This window comes from Leucopleurus acutus (assembly GCF_964270905.1).
Source record: "Leucopleurus acutus genome assembly, chromosome: 14".
NCBI classification, from domain to species: domain Eukaryota; kingdom Metazoa; phylum Chordata; class Mammalia; order Artiodactyla; family Delphinidae; genus Leucopleurus; species Leucopleurus acutus.
The window spans coordinates 30,678,508-30,694,572 of record NC_139156.1 but is presented as its reverse complement, the minus strand read 5'-3'; the positions used below and the strand labels follow the sequence as shown (position 1 = coordinate 30,694,572).

Here is a 16,065-nt window from a genome sequence, read left to right as displayed (position 1 = left end):
CAAGGGTCTGCCACTAGCCATCTGTACAGATCTGAAGAGGCCACTTACTCTTTAGATCACATTTGTCTCATTTATTGTTTTTTTTTAAAGAACTATTTGTTGATTGATTTGATTGATCCATTTATTACTCAACTAATATGAATGTATACTTTACACCAAGATTAGGTGCTGAGTATACAGGGGTAAACAAACATAATCTCTGCTTTTCTCAAAAAGCGTTTAGTCTCCCTGATAGTGTGTTGATGAGAGAGATGTGATGGTAATATATTTACACAAAACATTTTCCATCTTATTTTACTTTCAAGGACCCTTCCAGTGCTGAAAGTTTTATGAGTTAATGAATTCATACGGTCTTTATTTTTAAATTAACATTGACTGGAAATTGATAATTTAGATGTTTGTTTTATTGCTTCCCTATCTATTGTGTTCAGTGGTTGGTAGAGTGTAAAGAACTTATGAAACGTACATGGTCTTAGGCTTTTGAGATTTGCCATTTAAACTCAGCGCAGAGGATCTAAAAGTGTGGTTCCCTGACCAGCAGTATCTAGAAACTTGTTAGAAATGCCAGTTCCTGAGCTCACTGTAGAACTGCTAAATCAGTAACTCTGGAGATAGGACCCAGCAATCTGTTTTTACAGGCCCTCAAAGTGATTTTCATGAATATTAAAATGTGACAACTATTGCCCTAGCCGATCATGAATCTTAATATTATCTCCTTTATAATCTTGATATGCCTTCAGACTTTTAGCAGAAAGTAAATTAAACCTCATGAACTGAGCATTCCATTCTTCAATTATATAGGAAGCTATGGTTGAGGAAAGATCTAGGGGAAACCAGATGTAATCTATAGGTGGTAAACAGGGGAGTAATTATTTCATTTAAAAAGGGTTTTGGGATTTCTGTATCAGGTAAGTGATTCTTGCCCATAAGATATACTATTGGTTATCCCTTTATTTGACTTCATAATCGGGGGGTGGGGGTGGTGTTTAGAAATAATTTTATTAAAATTTTATTTTTAAAAATCTGCAACTTTTATAAGCCTGGAGATTAAAAATATAACTCTAAGAGGGAATACTATTTTTAGGATATTGCATTTTAAGAAAAAAAATAAAATGAAATTTTGTTTGCTTGAAAGCTGTCTCTTTTTAGTACATTGTCCCACTTTAAAAGTAAATAAATCTTTGTTTACAGACAGTCCCTGGGTCTCCGACCCCAATATTCCCCTAGTGGCCCGTGAGATCATGCAGCGAATGATCCAACAATTTGCTGCTGAATATACCTCAAAAAATAGCTCTACTCAGGACCCCAGCCAGCCCAATAGCACAAAGAACCAAAGCCTGCTGAAAGCATCTCCAGTCACCACCTCTCCCACGGCTGCAACTACTCAGAACCCTGTGCTCAGCAAACTTCTCATGGCTGACCAAGACTCACCTCTGGACCTTACTGTCAGAAAGTCTCAGTCAGAACCTAGCGAACAAGGTATGGTTTGATGTCAAGATCTCCTCTGTCCAATTAGAATACTTTTAATTTGGGGAGAAAAAAAAGTACTGGCAAGTAGGGCACCAGAAGCAATAATAGGATAAACTAATGTGATTTTTAAATTATTCCTGACTCTGCAATGATAGAGAAGAAGTATAAATTGGCTACTTTACCCATCAGTAGTTTGTAGTCATGATTGATGTACCACCCAGAAAGTTCGGTGGTTACAGCTGTTCATATCTGTAGAAGTAGTTCACACTTTCCCAAGCATTGTCATATCCATTGTTTTTTAAACCCCTTTGAAAAATTAACTTTCCCCCCTTTCCATCAATGTTTAGGATTAGCACCTATCTGAGAAATAAATGTATCTTGTCAGATAGAAGTCATATTCTGCAGATGAGATCATGAGGCAAAAATATGTGTTATCTGCATTTAAAAAAAAGAAACTCATGAGGTTAGAAATATTGAGAAGACAGTAGACACACTCCAGGTTGTTATCTGTATTCAGTATTTTATAAATACACACACATACATACATATACTGTATTATAAACTAATTAGAGTATTTTCAAAAGGTAATCTGTTGGTGAGGATCCTAATTAAGTGAAGAGGTTAAGAGGGTGTCAGTTTTGCATAGCAGATATTTCTTGAGTCTTTGAAAAGTTACTCTCTTAAGTAAATTAAATATCCGTGTTGATTTGTGATCTCATTTTACCTTTAATTTCACAAAGATGAAGTGAGCATTTCAACTCTGCCACTGTTTGAACCACTACAAATTGTAAATTGGTGATATCTGTAGTACTGAGATTTTATTGCCATAGAAATCTCATAAAGTGTGGATTTATTGGTGAGAAATACATGTTTATTTTGCAAAGTAAATAAGTTTAATTCTTCTAAGAACCTCTTTGAAAGAACTTTATTTTGCTTATTTTAAGTTGTTTATGAAGGAATGACAATGGACTGGCTTTAGTTGCTTATCAAAGGATATTTTTCTAAATAGCTTTCCTTTGCCTTCTTTCTCTTTGTGTGTAGTGAGCAGCAATCAAAATCTCTTAAGTTCTGAGAGATTTCCTAGCAGGAGGCCTCCTAGACCTCCTAGTTGTACCTTTGGTTACCGTGTTTGTAAAGTTGTTCTTTTCTATTTTATTGAGGATTGTTTTCTTTACCACAGATTGGTAACTTTCATTAAAAATCTGTTTGCTCTAAATATTGCATTACAAGCTTCAGGTTTACAATAGAATGACAGCATAGAGGTTGTATCTAAAGTATTAATAATGGAGATTAACAATACAAAAATACAAATTGGTCTAACTTCTTAAGGTTAGTGTTATGCTTGAGTGGTATGTTGTGTTGATGGCATGCTCTTACCAAGAGAAATTTGAACTAGATGATAGGATTATAGTATATAAACCTTAAATGAAACAAAATTTTTAAAAGTATATCTCCTAATGAATTTTAATGTGTTTTCAACTTAAATCACAATATTTTCAGTGGTAGATTTAAAATATGTTGCCTATAATATGATTAGACAGACTGAAAATAGTGCTATCTTTGGTTGGAAATATTTTAAGCAGTGCATTTGCTTGTTAGGTATCTAATTGGGTTAGATGGCTAATGGGATACTTGGTTCTATAAAATTACGTTTTTAGAAATATTAGTGACTCTAAAGGACAACACTTACTGTGTATGAGTTGTGGGATTTTTTTGGTTTATAAACTCAGTTGCATATTTATTTCTAACTGCCTGAAATAGGGAGTTACAGTGTCCTCAGATACAAGTCCCAAGTGGGTTCTATATTGGGGTGATTTTTAACATAGCTAGATAGCAGGCATCTCTGCTGGCCAACTGAAAATCAGAGGCATTGAGTATTATCTTTCTTCTCTGTTAATTTTGGACAGAATGGCAGCTTTAAAAGTTATTCAGACTATGAGTTTTCTTTTCTAGACGTGTCTATGAGGGGAAAAAAGTCTTTAGGGGAGAATAAAGTCTTCTAATTTTATGTTCTAATAACATGAATTTGTGATTTGATCTAGCATCAGTAAAAGAAAAAAATGGTTATCCCCCGAGGCTCCCATCACTATCAAGACTGTTTCATTCTTCTTTCTTTCCTTAAACTTTGCTCATCAATTTATAATAGCTTATTCATCGAAAAACCTTGCCTTTATTAAATATCAGCAAGTAAATTTTGAATCTCTGCTGATTTTTCCCAAAAGATTGACTCCAAATATACAAGTTTTGCAGATGTGTCCGAAGAGGATACATGCAAATTATAAACAGTTAACAACTGGTTCATCTTACATATTATTTTGTACAGTTATATATGTTTACGATAACCATATAAACTTGTTTTTAAAATGACTTCTGTATTTAAAATTTTCCAAATCTAACTTTTATATACTCCTGGTGTTTCAGCTAGACTTAGCTCTTGAGAAATTTGGTTTTATAATTCATACGACATTGTGGCATTAAACTCATATACTTTGATCAAGGTAAATTTAGAAAATGATGTCTCATATTTCCATTACAGAACCTCATACTGTGTATACTGCTATTTCTAATATCTCACTATATCTTAACATCTTTAGCGTTAATGCTTTACCTTTTCTTTTGCCCTATTAATGAAATATGTAACCCTTGGATATATGAGATATAACAAACTTTGCTAAATTTATGTCACTTCAGGAGGAAAAATATCCTGATTCTATTAGTAAATTGGTTTTGTAACTCAAAATATATGGCTAGTTTTATCTGTTTAGTTGACTAAGCCTACTGCTTTGACATTTTTAGCCTATTCAGTTCATATTTGCTCCCAGTTTTTAATATCCTCAGGTGTTTCTTTGTATCTCTACAGACGGTGTACTTGATCTATCCACTAAGAAAAGTCCATGTGCTGGCAGCACTTCCCTGAGCCATTCTCCAGGTTGCTCCAGTACTCAAGGGAACGGGTAAGGGAAAATATTTGTGGCCTTCCACAGTTTTATAGGGGACAGTTTATCAAAGATTGATGCCAATCTCCCCTGTATGTTTTAAAACTTGATCCTTTAGAATAACACTGTTATAGGTGAGCCTTTAGTAAAATTACTTTTAGTCTATCAATCAAGTAAAAGCACAATCTGAAATCTAGAATTGGCAAATATAGATCAATTTTGCCAGTTTAGTACAAATAGTAAATAATCAGGAATATGGCAAGAATGTCTTTGGACTTTTTGTTGTTGAGTGTTTGGGAGTGTGAAACCCAACCTAAATAATTCCAGAGTTCACATGTGAAGGCAGTATTCTGTGTGCTGAGGTTGTTGAATGAAAATTGGGCTCCAATATTTAACTTGGTATCTCTAATGATTGGAGTATGGGGGCTGTTCGTTTTTTTCTGGTTTGGTTTGGTTTGGTTTGGTTTAGTTTGGTTTGGTTTGTTGATTTGAACTGCAATTTTAATTCTGTGTGGCAGTTCAGAAAATAATTGTGTGTATTTTTTGTTTTTAATTAGATAAGACCGGTTGTAGATGTTGATAGATAACCATCTTAGGCTGCCAAGACATTATTACATGCTCAGTTTTGATAGCGATTAGCAGACTAAAGTGAATTTTCTGACCACCTAGTTTTATGATGTAAGAATTGTCTAATTCTCCCTCTGTGTGTACATAGTAGCTATTTTAAATGGTCAGGTATTAATGAAGATGCTTAGATGCCATATTGGGAAGGCATTTCCATAAAACTGTGTTGTGACCAAAAATAAGCTTCATCTAAATATGAAACATAACTTTGGTAAGTTAGTTAATATTTAGGTTTATTTAACTTTTAGAATATCAACATGGGGAAGATGTTTAGATACCAAAGGAGTAAGCAGACCCTAAATGGACTAACCTTTTTCCACTTATTCTTAATTACCTTCAAATTGAAGGATTCCTTTACTGACTTCTGAAATGCTCCCTTTATTTTCTCTAAAATTTCATCATCTTCCTTTTTCTCTCCTTTATTCAGTCTAAAAATAACATTAATCCATTTTGCCTAGTTTACTAACCATTTTTTCTTAAGCCCTTTTTTTCCACTGTAGTTCATACTAAATATAGATCTAAGTCATCATGGTCCCAAATCATTTGGTTCCATTTATATGTCAAAAAACTTGAGTTATGTAATTAAGGACACACGTAAGAGAAGCCTGAGTGCTGTTTGCGTAAATGCATCCCTTGCTTAAGATTCACTTTAAACTTGGCCACCAGGTCTATGTATTATATTGTTGAAATTGCTGTGTTTGTCCCTCTGAATGGAAAGTAAATGTTTTGATTGTGGTAGTGTTTTCTGGAAGACAAAAGCACCGGCAGTACTGCCCATCTTTTAGCTGAATTGTTATGTGTTATTTACTGGTAACGTCAGAGTCCCTGTAGACTTTTGGAGAATATAGCTGGTTTACCATTATTTCTGCAAAGTTCCACTTTTGTGCCTAGTTAATGTAATTATTCCCCTTAGGCATGCTTACCAGTTGCAGTTTTATCATTGATAATCTTTCTCTATTGTAAAAATGAAAGCCTTATGAATTAACTTTGTGTAAGTAGTTGATTTTTTTAAACATTATTTGAAAGCTGTCCACTTAAAATTTTAAAATTAATGTTTGGTATTTTAAGAAGAAGGGTTTTTTTAACTAAAGAAAAATGCTAAAAAATTGTTTATATACCTCTGACAATAATTACTTTGAGTAGACTTTAAGGAACAAAGTTTTGGGGGAAATAAAGGGTAGTTTCTTTAAAGCTTGGATTATTTCAAATGGAAAATCAGTGGTACTCATGTATCTGCAACTAATGGTGTTTTAAAATGAAGAAGTGTGGTAAGTTATAATTTGATGGGTATTTTGTTTTGTTTTGATTTGGGGTTTCCCCCCATGGGGCTGGTAGCCATGGTTTTTTTTCCCAAGCAAAATAAGAAATGTCATTTGGAATTGTTTGATTTTTTGATAAGAACATCAACTTGTTTGTGGGATAAATGAGCAATTATCTGTGGGTTCCACCAATGTAAATTGTTCCAGTTTTATAGCTGGTTGTCATGAATGTTGAATTATGTTGCATTAAAATAAATTATTTGGCTTACTCTTTTATTACTGTACTTGTTTAGTGGTAACGTCACGTTGGTAACACAATTCTTTGTAGATCTACGGAGACTTGATGATTACTTTGTAATTAATAATTAAGGTGCTATTTTCAGACAGTTGCGCGAAACTTTTTCTCCGAATATTTGTGAACCCAACCAGAGACCAGCTGACAGGTTTAATTTTTCTTTGCCCAAAAGCTCTTGGTTTTTTTCTTTTTGTTTTTTTGTTTTTTGTTTTTGTTTTTGTTTTTGTGAACAAGTTTAAAACTAACTGCCGAGACCATTTTTTTTAAATTTTAGAGAAAATAAAAAAATAACACAAAGTGATGTTACCCAAGCAAGGCCTTCTAATAAAGGAGTGGTCCCCTCACCCATCCCTCCCTACCTGTGCAAGTCCTGCTCACATCAGTTTCCTTCCATCCAATTAGGCGACCTGGGAGACCCAGCCAGTACCGCCCAGACGGACTTCGGAGTGGTGATGGGGTACCTCCAAGAAGCTTACAGGATGGAACCAGGGAAGGTTTTGGACACTCCACATCACTCAAAGTTCCACTGGCTCGATCCCTGCAGATTAGTGAAGAACTACTGAGCAGAAACCAATTGTCCACAGCTGCCAGCCTTGGACCATCTGGATTACAGAATCATGGACAGCACTTAATATTATCCAGGGAAGCCTCTTGGGCAAAACCACATTATGAGTTCAACCTCAGCCGTATGAAGTTCAGGGGAAATGGTGCACTCAACAACATCAGTGACCTTCCTTTTCTTGCAGAAAACTCTGCCTTTCCAAAAATGGCACTTCAAGCAAAACAAGATGGGAAAAAGGATGTGAGCCATTCATCTCCTGTAGATTTAAAGATACCACAAGTTCGAGGAATGGATCTTTCTTGGGAAAATCGCACTGGTGATCAGTACAGCTATAGCTCTTTGGTAATGGGTTCACAAACGGAGAGCGCGCTTAGTAAAAAATTAAGGGCTATTCTTCCAAAACAAAATAGAAAAAGCATGTTAGATGCTGGACCCGATTCTTGGGGCTCAGATGCTGAGCAGTCTACCTCTGGACAGCCATATCCCACATCGGATCAAGAAGGAGATCCTGGCTCCAAGCAGCCTCGGAAGAAAAGAGGGCGTTACAGACAGTACAACAGTGAGATACTGGAGGAAGCAATCTCAGTGGTTATGAGTGGAAAAATGAGTGTTTCCAAAGCTCAGAGTATTTATGGGATTCCCCACAGTACACTGGAGTACAAAGTAAAGGAGAGGCTGGGCACTTTGAAAAACCCTCCAAAGAAAAAGATGAAGTTAATGAGGTCGGAGGGGCCAGATGTTTCTGTAAAGATTGAATTAGATCCCCAGGGAGAGGCAGCACAAAGTGCAAATGAATCAAAAAATGAGTAGGAATACTGTAGAGTGCCAATTACTGTACAAACTGGGTGAGCACTACTGCATTGTTCAGCTGTCATTGCTTGCACCTAACTTCATTTACTGTGACACTTGTTTCTTTGCAGATTTTGCATTGACTTGTGTGTACAGGGGTGAAAGGTGCATTCTGAATGTTGCATATTTTAAAATTTTCGTGTGCAGTATGGCTCGGGATATTGTTTGGCCTTTTGCATGTTTCTCTACAAAAGAGAATTGAGTTACCTCACAGAGAACAGATACATGGAAGTGGACTCCTTGCCTGTAGAGCCTGCATGCTTTTCTTTTTTTTTTTTCCTTAAGTTATATTTGCCTTTATTTAAAAGAAGAAAAAAGAAAAAAGCCCCCTTTTAGAGACCACCTCTGTCATATTGGGAGCTTTATCATTGCAAATTGGAAAGCCATCTTATAAAATTATTCACATTTTTTTCTTCTGAGATTCAACTAATTTAAGGGTTAAACTAAAGAAACTAAGAACAATGAACTTTTGAATTTAAGAAATTTGGCTATTCAATGATAAATAATTATTTGGATCAATTAACATTTTATGATTTCCTTCTCACTATTAAGTTTACTTAACAAATTAGCAATCTATTTAGTGCTCACCCAGAGGGGGGAAGGAGGTGGAAAATGTGCACACACTACCTTCAAAAATGCTTCAATTACGTTGTAAACACTACCTTTGCTGTTATTTCATTTGGGATTTTCTAAGGGTAGAATTTGGTCTCACCAACAAGTGAGGATATAGCCTTATCTCATGGAGGACGAGCTCCGTTCTTACTCAGGAGCAGTCAGGGTACATTACATAAAACAATAGAGGATGCCTCATTTTAGCAAATTAAGTTTCTTTGTATTCTTAAATCCTTTTACAGATTTGATCATGTGCTAACTAACAACTAAATGTCAGTTGCAGCAACTATTTTAAAATATTTAAGATCTGTTTATTGGGGGATGGGGGAAATAGGGGGAAATGTGTGTGAGTAATTATAATATTGCAAAAGTGGTATCTAGATTTTACAGCCTCAGTAATCTGCTCAAATATCCACATAAGTGAAGAATCCATGTTTGTGGTGAGAGAAAGAACACAACCCCAAGGTAACCTAAAATGATTTAGGTTGCATTTCAGTTCTGACAATAATTCAATCAGAAGTCAAGCTGCTTAGCAATTCTTTTTTTAACTAATTCAGATACTAGTACAAGGGGGCAGGGATTTTCTTTAGTTTTATTTGTTGCTTTGAACTCTTTTTTTTCTTTTTTTTGGCATCCTACATACTGTCCCCTTCTTAACTTTTTCTGATATTTAGCTGATTTTTATGGTTGTTTAGCACACAGTTCAGGACCTTTCAGATTGTGTTTTGTATAAGCACTCCTTAAAGAACACCTAAGGGTTTTTTTGAGATGGGCTTTTAAAATTACAGTGATACGGTTTGGAACATTTATTTTCTACAACTTTTTTGCAAGAATAACAGGTAAATAAAGCCCATGAAATTTAATTTTGCATTGTGACCAAATTAAAATTACTCTTTGTGCAAAACAAAATCCACCCCACATACACCCTATATTCTAATCTGCTGAGAAAGGTGGTCAGCCCCTTCTAAATGCTTAACCAAAAACAAAAATATCACTGGAGTTTTTGTGTAAAATAAAATCAAAACTTGGAGCGTTAAATTGAGGTTGATGATTTCTGATGGACACTAACAGTTTGAGAAGTAGGTCCAGATATTCCCAAGGCATAAATTCTTGCCTGGAAACTTTGGAGCAGTTAATTAGGTTAAGGATAGTTTTCCCTCAGCAACCTGTGTGTTCAAAGGTTAGGCACACCATTGCTGTTATTAAAATACACACATTCTTGACATAGCCTGGGCTTGGGTTCCTCTTTTGGTTTGGTTATTTTGTGTAGCAGTTTAATCAGTGGATGACTGAGCCTGTTTCCTCTTAGCTTTCTAGTCTTCTCAACAGAAAAAGCAGTTTGGGTTCAGAGCAGTGTATGACTCTGCAGTATTTTCTAGCCTAGCTGGAAGTTGCAATAAAAAATACTTAATGAAATGTATGGTTTTCATCTGCAGTTGAAGGAAGTTGTAGAAATTTTGCTGAAAGCAAAGGACTAAGCTTATGAAGGAACACCTCCTTTGTTCCACACTCGATTTGTCACACACAATTAATTGCAGCCATGGTACCTTTTTGCATGATATTTGGGGGTATTCGGTAGCCCAAGATTGCTGCAAAAACGTCCTTTGAGCAATTAATTTGTGCTTGTTTTTATCCCCTCAGAAAGGCATCATTAAAGGCCCATTTAAAAATCTGGCCCTAAAAGTTCAACTTTTGTAGAGTTTTACTGTTCAGAGAGGTTTTAATCCTATGTGGTAGTCTCTAAAGTGATGTATGAGTTGAGTTATGTAAATTTTGTCATTGTAGTGTACATGGAGTGATCATTTTACTAACATAAATATTTTCTATGTGTGTTTCAGTGGATGACAATCGAGCAGCAGAAGAATGGTGTGCCTACCCTTTAATGCTGCAGTTTAAATAAGAGAACTTGTATTGTGTCATTTCAGATTGTAGGCTGAGAGTTGTAAATAGTGAAAATTTGAGTACTTCTATTATTTGTTTTGGTTAGAAAGTGAATTTAAAAAACAAACCAAACTCTAAACTTTCTCAGATTAAAAGTCCTGAGACCTGAAGATTGTAATATTCATGTCTGTGAAGCTTTTAAACATTACACTTGAGATCAGTCATGACTTGATATTCAGGTAAATTTTCTTTTCCAAGAAGCTTTTGAATATTTCCTCCAAAGGTCGGTCGGTCTCTTTCTTTTTGAGTGTAGATTATTTTAAAGCACTAATTGCATTACACTGGTAACTGCAATATAAAATAGCCATTATTGTTTTGTGAAGCATGGTTGAAATTAGATAGTGGTCCCTTTTAAATTTCATGAGCCTCTCCAAAAAAAAAAAAAAAAAATTAAAAAAAATACAGAAAGCTGCTGAATATTTCAAAAGATATATATTTTACCTTATTGTAGGTTTTGTAAAGTTAGTTTGTAATATTCAGGTGCACTTTTAATGTTAAATTTTGTGTTCAGAGTTCCATTATACCATGTGTTTCTTGGATGTGGCTCATCACGTGGCTGGCTGTCATGTCAGTCGTGGTGCCGCAGTGATCCCGTAATATTTGGTTTCCCTCTTGATTTGCCACTATTCTGTATTGGCACTTTCAGTGTAGATATTCTAGTTTGGGAACATCCTCATAAATGTGTAATAGAGATTGGTCTATTCGCATGCTTAATTTCTGCTAATCAGAGTTTTGCATGGCCCAAACAACAGCTGACCATTTTTATGGTATGGGAAAGTATAGTTCACAGCTATCTTTGTCACAAAAGCCTTTTCTCCTTTCATTTTTCAGTAGGCAGATGATGACATTACTCCAACTATATGATATGACTCAAAATAATATTAGGAGATAATGTATTTAAAATCAACTCCTACATTTTTTTATGAGAGAACATAGATGTAGAGTAGATAAGCTATGGCACTATAAAATCAAAAACACTAATTCCGTGGAAGGATATCTAGTTGGTATTTTGATCATTAGCTTTCTCACTTTTGAAACAGTCATCAAGCTTGACAGTAATGTATTATATTACTTTTGTTTAGTAGGCCTACAGGTGACTGAACTGTGTTTGTGATGAGCTATACACTTTATTCTGTTCCCCAAATACCGTGAAGGACAAGGTCTCTCTTTCAGGAAAAATAATTTATATTTGTGTATAATACTTTTTAATGTTAAGTTTGTTGTTATTCTGAAGTTTAGATGTTGCTTGATAAACCTTTGCTGCAGCAGATCATGGATATGAGTAAGGCTTTGTGTGATAATAGGGGTCCTTAAGTGAAGTTAATTACTGTTCAGTTCTGGTGAGCAAGCTCAACAAGTGTGAAGTGTGTATTAGCTTTATTTGGTACACTTTTACTTTACAATATTGAAGTGCTTTTAGAACTCTGGTTATCTTATATAAACCATTACCTCAACCAGTTGGCATTTCCATTCCCCAACATTTTACCTGAGCTATATGTAAGATGAGCTATATGGGATCAGATAGTAAAACAGTAAGGCACAATGAGAAGTTTAGTTCCCAATTTTCTGGAGAGAACTCTAAATTAAACTAAAAATGACTACCTGCAAAGGCCCATATCATAACTACCTTCTGTCGTTAGGCAGTACATAGCAGCCTTGGAGCTGCTAGTGAGCTATGTGTTCTCCCCCTGCCCCCAAGTAAGCACATGGTGCGAGGCTGGGTTCTAAGCCTTTGTGAGTCTCTTATATTTCATTGACCCACAATAGTGAAGCTTGGATTCAGTTATTTTTATAAAACAAATTATTGAGGCAGCCCAATGTCAGAACCTGAAATTATTTTGAGTAGTTACAGCAGATATGACAGCTCAGTGTCATTTTCTTAACAGCTATTATCCCTGTAGATTTAATTTTCAAGCTACATATTTTTGCTTTTGAAATTACTCTTTCTTTAACTAAATGCCAGAGGTTGTTTTCATGTGAACCATCCTTTTCTGATATGTATATATTCAGGTTGCTGTCATTGGTGATGGAATATGGCAATAGACTGAATTGTTCCACTTAGTCTTTTATAGGAGACATTAAAAGTTACAGGTTAAATTTTGACCTTCATGAAGATATCAAAGATTGTTTTCCTTGTTACCTCTCCATTATAATTAGGTCTTCATTAATACTACGGTCAAGCCAGTGTTATTAAACTTAATGGCTTTAACCAAACAGCCCATTTGGAAACTTTATTAAGCTATATAGGGATTTTTTTTTAATCTAATTGCTTTCAAGCTCTACTGAAAAGGAAAAAAGTATAATCGTGGTACAAGGAATGCAGACCTCCAAAGTCTTCTTAGGTTTTTTTTGGATACATTCTGTCCTTGAGACTTAAGTAGGATTTGTGAACATGGTGACTGAAGGGAAAATAGAGGAAATTCTTTGCATATTCTCTGTCTCTTATTCCCAAATAAACTCCCAGTTGCCTTTTAAAGAAGCAGACATTATCCCTGTAGCTGTGTGCCCTAAGTGTTATGAAGGAGATTGGAGGAGGGAGTTGGGAAGTAGGATGGGGAAAGTATGTAGATCAGGAAAAGCTAAAGATTCTGCCCTACAATACTAAAAATGAGTTGCAGGATAGATCACATGGTAAAGTTGGGCCACTTTCATTTGATAGTCAGAAAAATCTTTTAGAGTGTTTGAAAAGTGAGAATAAAGGCAAATTAATGTTGGCTTGACAATAAAATATGAGTTAATTCTGCAACTATTAGGAGGGTAATTTTAAGGTTTCCAGTTCATTTATAGCTATATCAATAAAAGCCGAAAAGCAAGCACTTTTAGTTAATCATAAATTTATTGGATGTAGCAAATATTATAATCATAATATTTAATCTTTATTGTTTGAATATGGAATTAAACTCTTTACCCCATCTTGAACTGTCATTGAACAGGCTCAAGATGATCTTTTCAACACTGGAAATGACCCTACACACATACCAAAAAAATCTAAAGCAGTAAGACATATTTGAAGATCCATACCTCTTAGACTTTTTAGATTTGTCTTGGGAAAGAATTTATGAACCTGTAACCAGTATTAGTGCAGTCTTGGGTTCCTTGTTCTGCATAATTGCACCCTTTCTCAGGTATGTCCTGAAAACATAAATTTTAAAATAATCTCTTGAGAGATTAGATTCTCAGTGGATAGTGTGTAAGGGGACTGGGGGAGGGGGGCGGGAGGGATGGACACAGGACACTGACACAGTAGGGCAGGGATTTTTAACATACAATAGCCAAATAGAATTTCAATCTACAATATTTTTAGCCCCTCAGAATGAGTTGAACAACATCTGTTATTTGGTAAATACCCGGTGCTACACTCCTAAAAGTCTTTTGTTTCATCCAGGTGACTTTGTTTCCTGCTTGGTGGAAGGGTATATAGTAAACTTTACTGTCACTAGGAAAGCACTTGTCTGAAATGTTTAAAGTACTAGAAAAGGGATAATTCAGCACTTTTTCTGTTACAACACTAAAGTCTTAATTTATCTTCAGAGTCTTAGGTACTGTAAGTTTTAGGGTGATTATTTAAAAATATAAAACATACTACATAATATGGGGTCAGATCACATTTATATGAATAATTCTTGTCTTATTTTTTAAAAAGACAATAACATTTTATACCTTTCAAGCAATTCCAAGTGATTGCCTCATTTTCCCCATTTCATTAAGCATTTCAGGCTAAGAATTTGGAATTTGAGAGGAGGTGAGGGGGAAGTTCCCCAAAATGAAAAATTGTGTCAGACAGTTTTAGAAAAATAAATCACTAGGAAAATGGGTAGGGATTCTCTCTCCCTTTAAGTCTTCAGGGAATGAGCAGTATTTAGAATCTTTGGCTGAAATTCAGGCCTTTTTACTGTGTAAATTTTTAATATTAATTCACTGACATGCTTTTTACATCAGAGGACTGAAAATGGATCTTAATGTTTTTAAGTTGTGGAAGGGTATATTTCTAAAATGAAGGGGGGGATAATTAACTAGGTTAGTATACCAGCATTAGTAAGTTTAAGGAATTTTAGTATGTAATAGCAAAGTGTTTGATTAAAAGTCTAATCCTATATTGCTAGTCAAAATTATAGTTACATTCTGATCTAGGAAAGATATAGTCATTGGATATTGATATGCTGTGCTGTCAGAAAACCAGACTAAGATAGAAACCTTTATCTGACTCCCACATGTTGCTTGTTCTGATGGGATGTATACTTTACAGCAGCTTGTTGCTGCTTTGAGAAGAAACATATAAACTATACATTCGGAGTGTTTGCGTATAATTCTTTATAACCTCCACTTTAAACTGTCAAACATTGGTATTTTATCAGTCCACACTGTTAAATATAGCTAATGTTCTTAGGAATCCAACTTGTACACACTGTTTAAAAACCCTCAGGGACAGTTTACACACTATTCTCACTCAATTCAGGTACTTTGATGCTATTCTTAAACCTAACAGTGACTTGTATTTTTCTGTTTTGCTTTTATTTTGACGTGCTGGTAGCACATCCTTGATGAATGTCAACTTAAAAACTCAGTTCAGGTATCCAGGTATAACTCAGCCAAACAGATTTTAAAGCTGCATATAACTCTCCAGCACACGGTGCCTCACACTCTTATAGTGGCATTCTATATATTCAGTTATTACTACTGAGCAGATAATATGGGGGTTCCTGTTAACAGTGTATTTAAAAAGACAAAATGTGCATAAATGTATAGCCAGCACATGCAACACAAACACATACACAGTTAAACTATATATTTTTAAATGCCACTAATAGCCAGCACAATTAAACGACATTCCTTGCTGCTTCTGTAAACTATAACAGATGCAGTTCTTCCTCAATGTGGCTCTTGCTTCTTCACCATACTACTACTAAATTCAAGCACTGGTCCTTGGGTGTCTGACCTCTACATTCTAGTTTATGCAATGTCTTTAGAGAATTCTGTGCACTGGCCACTGTGATGGAACCATTGGGCCAGGAGTGCTCTGATTTTATTAGTAGTGATTCTGCCAAAGTTGGTGTTGTAACATGAGTATGTAAATGTCAAAAAAAAATTAGCAGAGGTCTAGGACTACATATCAGCAGACAATTCTGTCAGTATATTTTGTAGCCTAGAAGTCCTCAATGACAAGTTTCTTCTGATGTGAAGTTCTAATTCCAGTGTTTTAGCCCTTTGCATCTCTAATGTTAAGACTTGTCTGTTAGAGGTCTTTATTCTTTAAAACTCCTTTTGTTTTCTGCAGTACTGTCTGTGGTTAACAAAATAGATTATTCCTCTGCTTTAGTATTTGATATCTTACATCTAAAAGGAATTCTCCATATATAAAACCCATAGCCTTTGAAGATACGGAAAATGGCATCTTTCAGATTTCTAGAAGTTCAAGTGTCATGCAACAAAACAGGAACCCCCTTTACTCTTATGGACCTCATTTCAATATACTGTTTACAGTTTGACGGAATTGTATAATTTAATATTTCTCTTGTA

General features: G+C 35.0%; 1 protein-coding gene across 3 annotated transcripts in view; it reads left to right on the top strand.

Annotated features, from left to right (window-relative positions):
* LCOR (ligand dependent nuclear receptor corepressor) overlaps nt 1-16,065 on the top strand; it is a 126,457-nt gene that overhangs the window by 90,777 nt on the left and 19,615 nt on the right. For 2 of the 3 annotated variants that reach the window (XM_082854529.1, XM_082854530.1), the window contains exons 6-7: nt 1,192-1,479; nt 4,331-4,424. In XM_082854529.1, coding sequence (XP_082710655.1) covers nt 1,242-1,479; nt 4,331-4,424 — 332 coding nt within the window. In that variant the 5' untranslated portion in view covers nt 1,192-1,241. Of the gene's footprint in view, nt 1-1,191; nt 1,480-4,330; nt 4,425-6,986; nt 13,731-16,065 lie in introns of those variants that run through there. The other variant, XM_082854531.1, reaches the window with a different exon arrangement.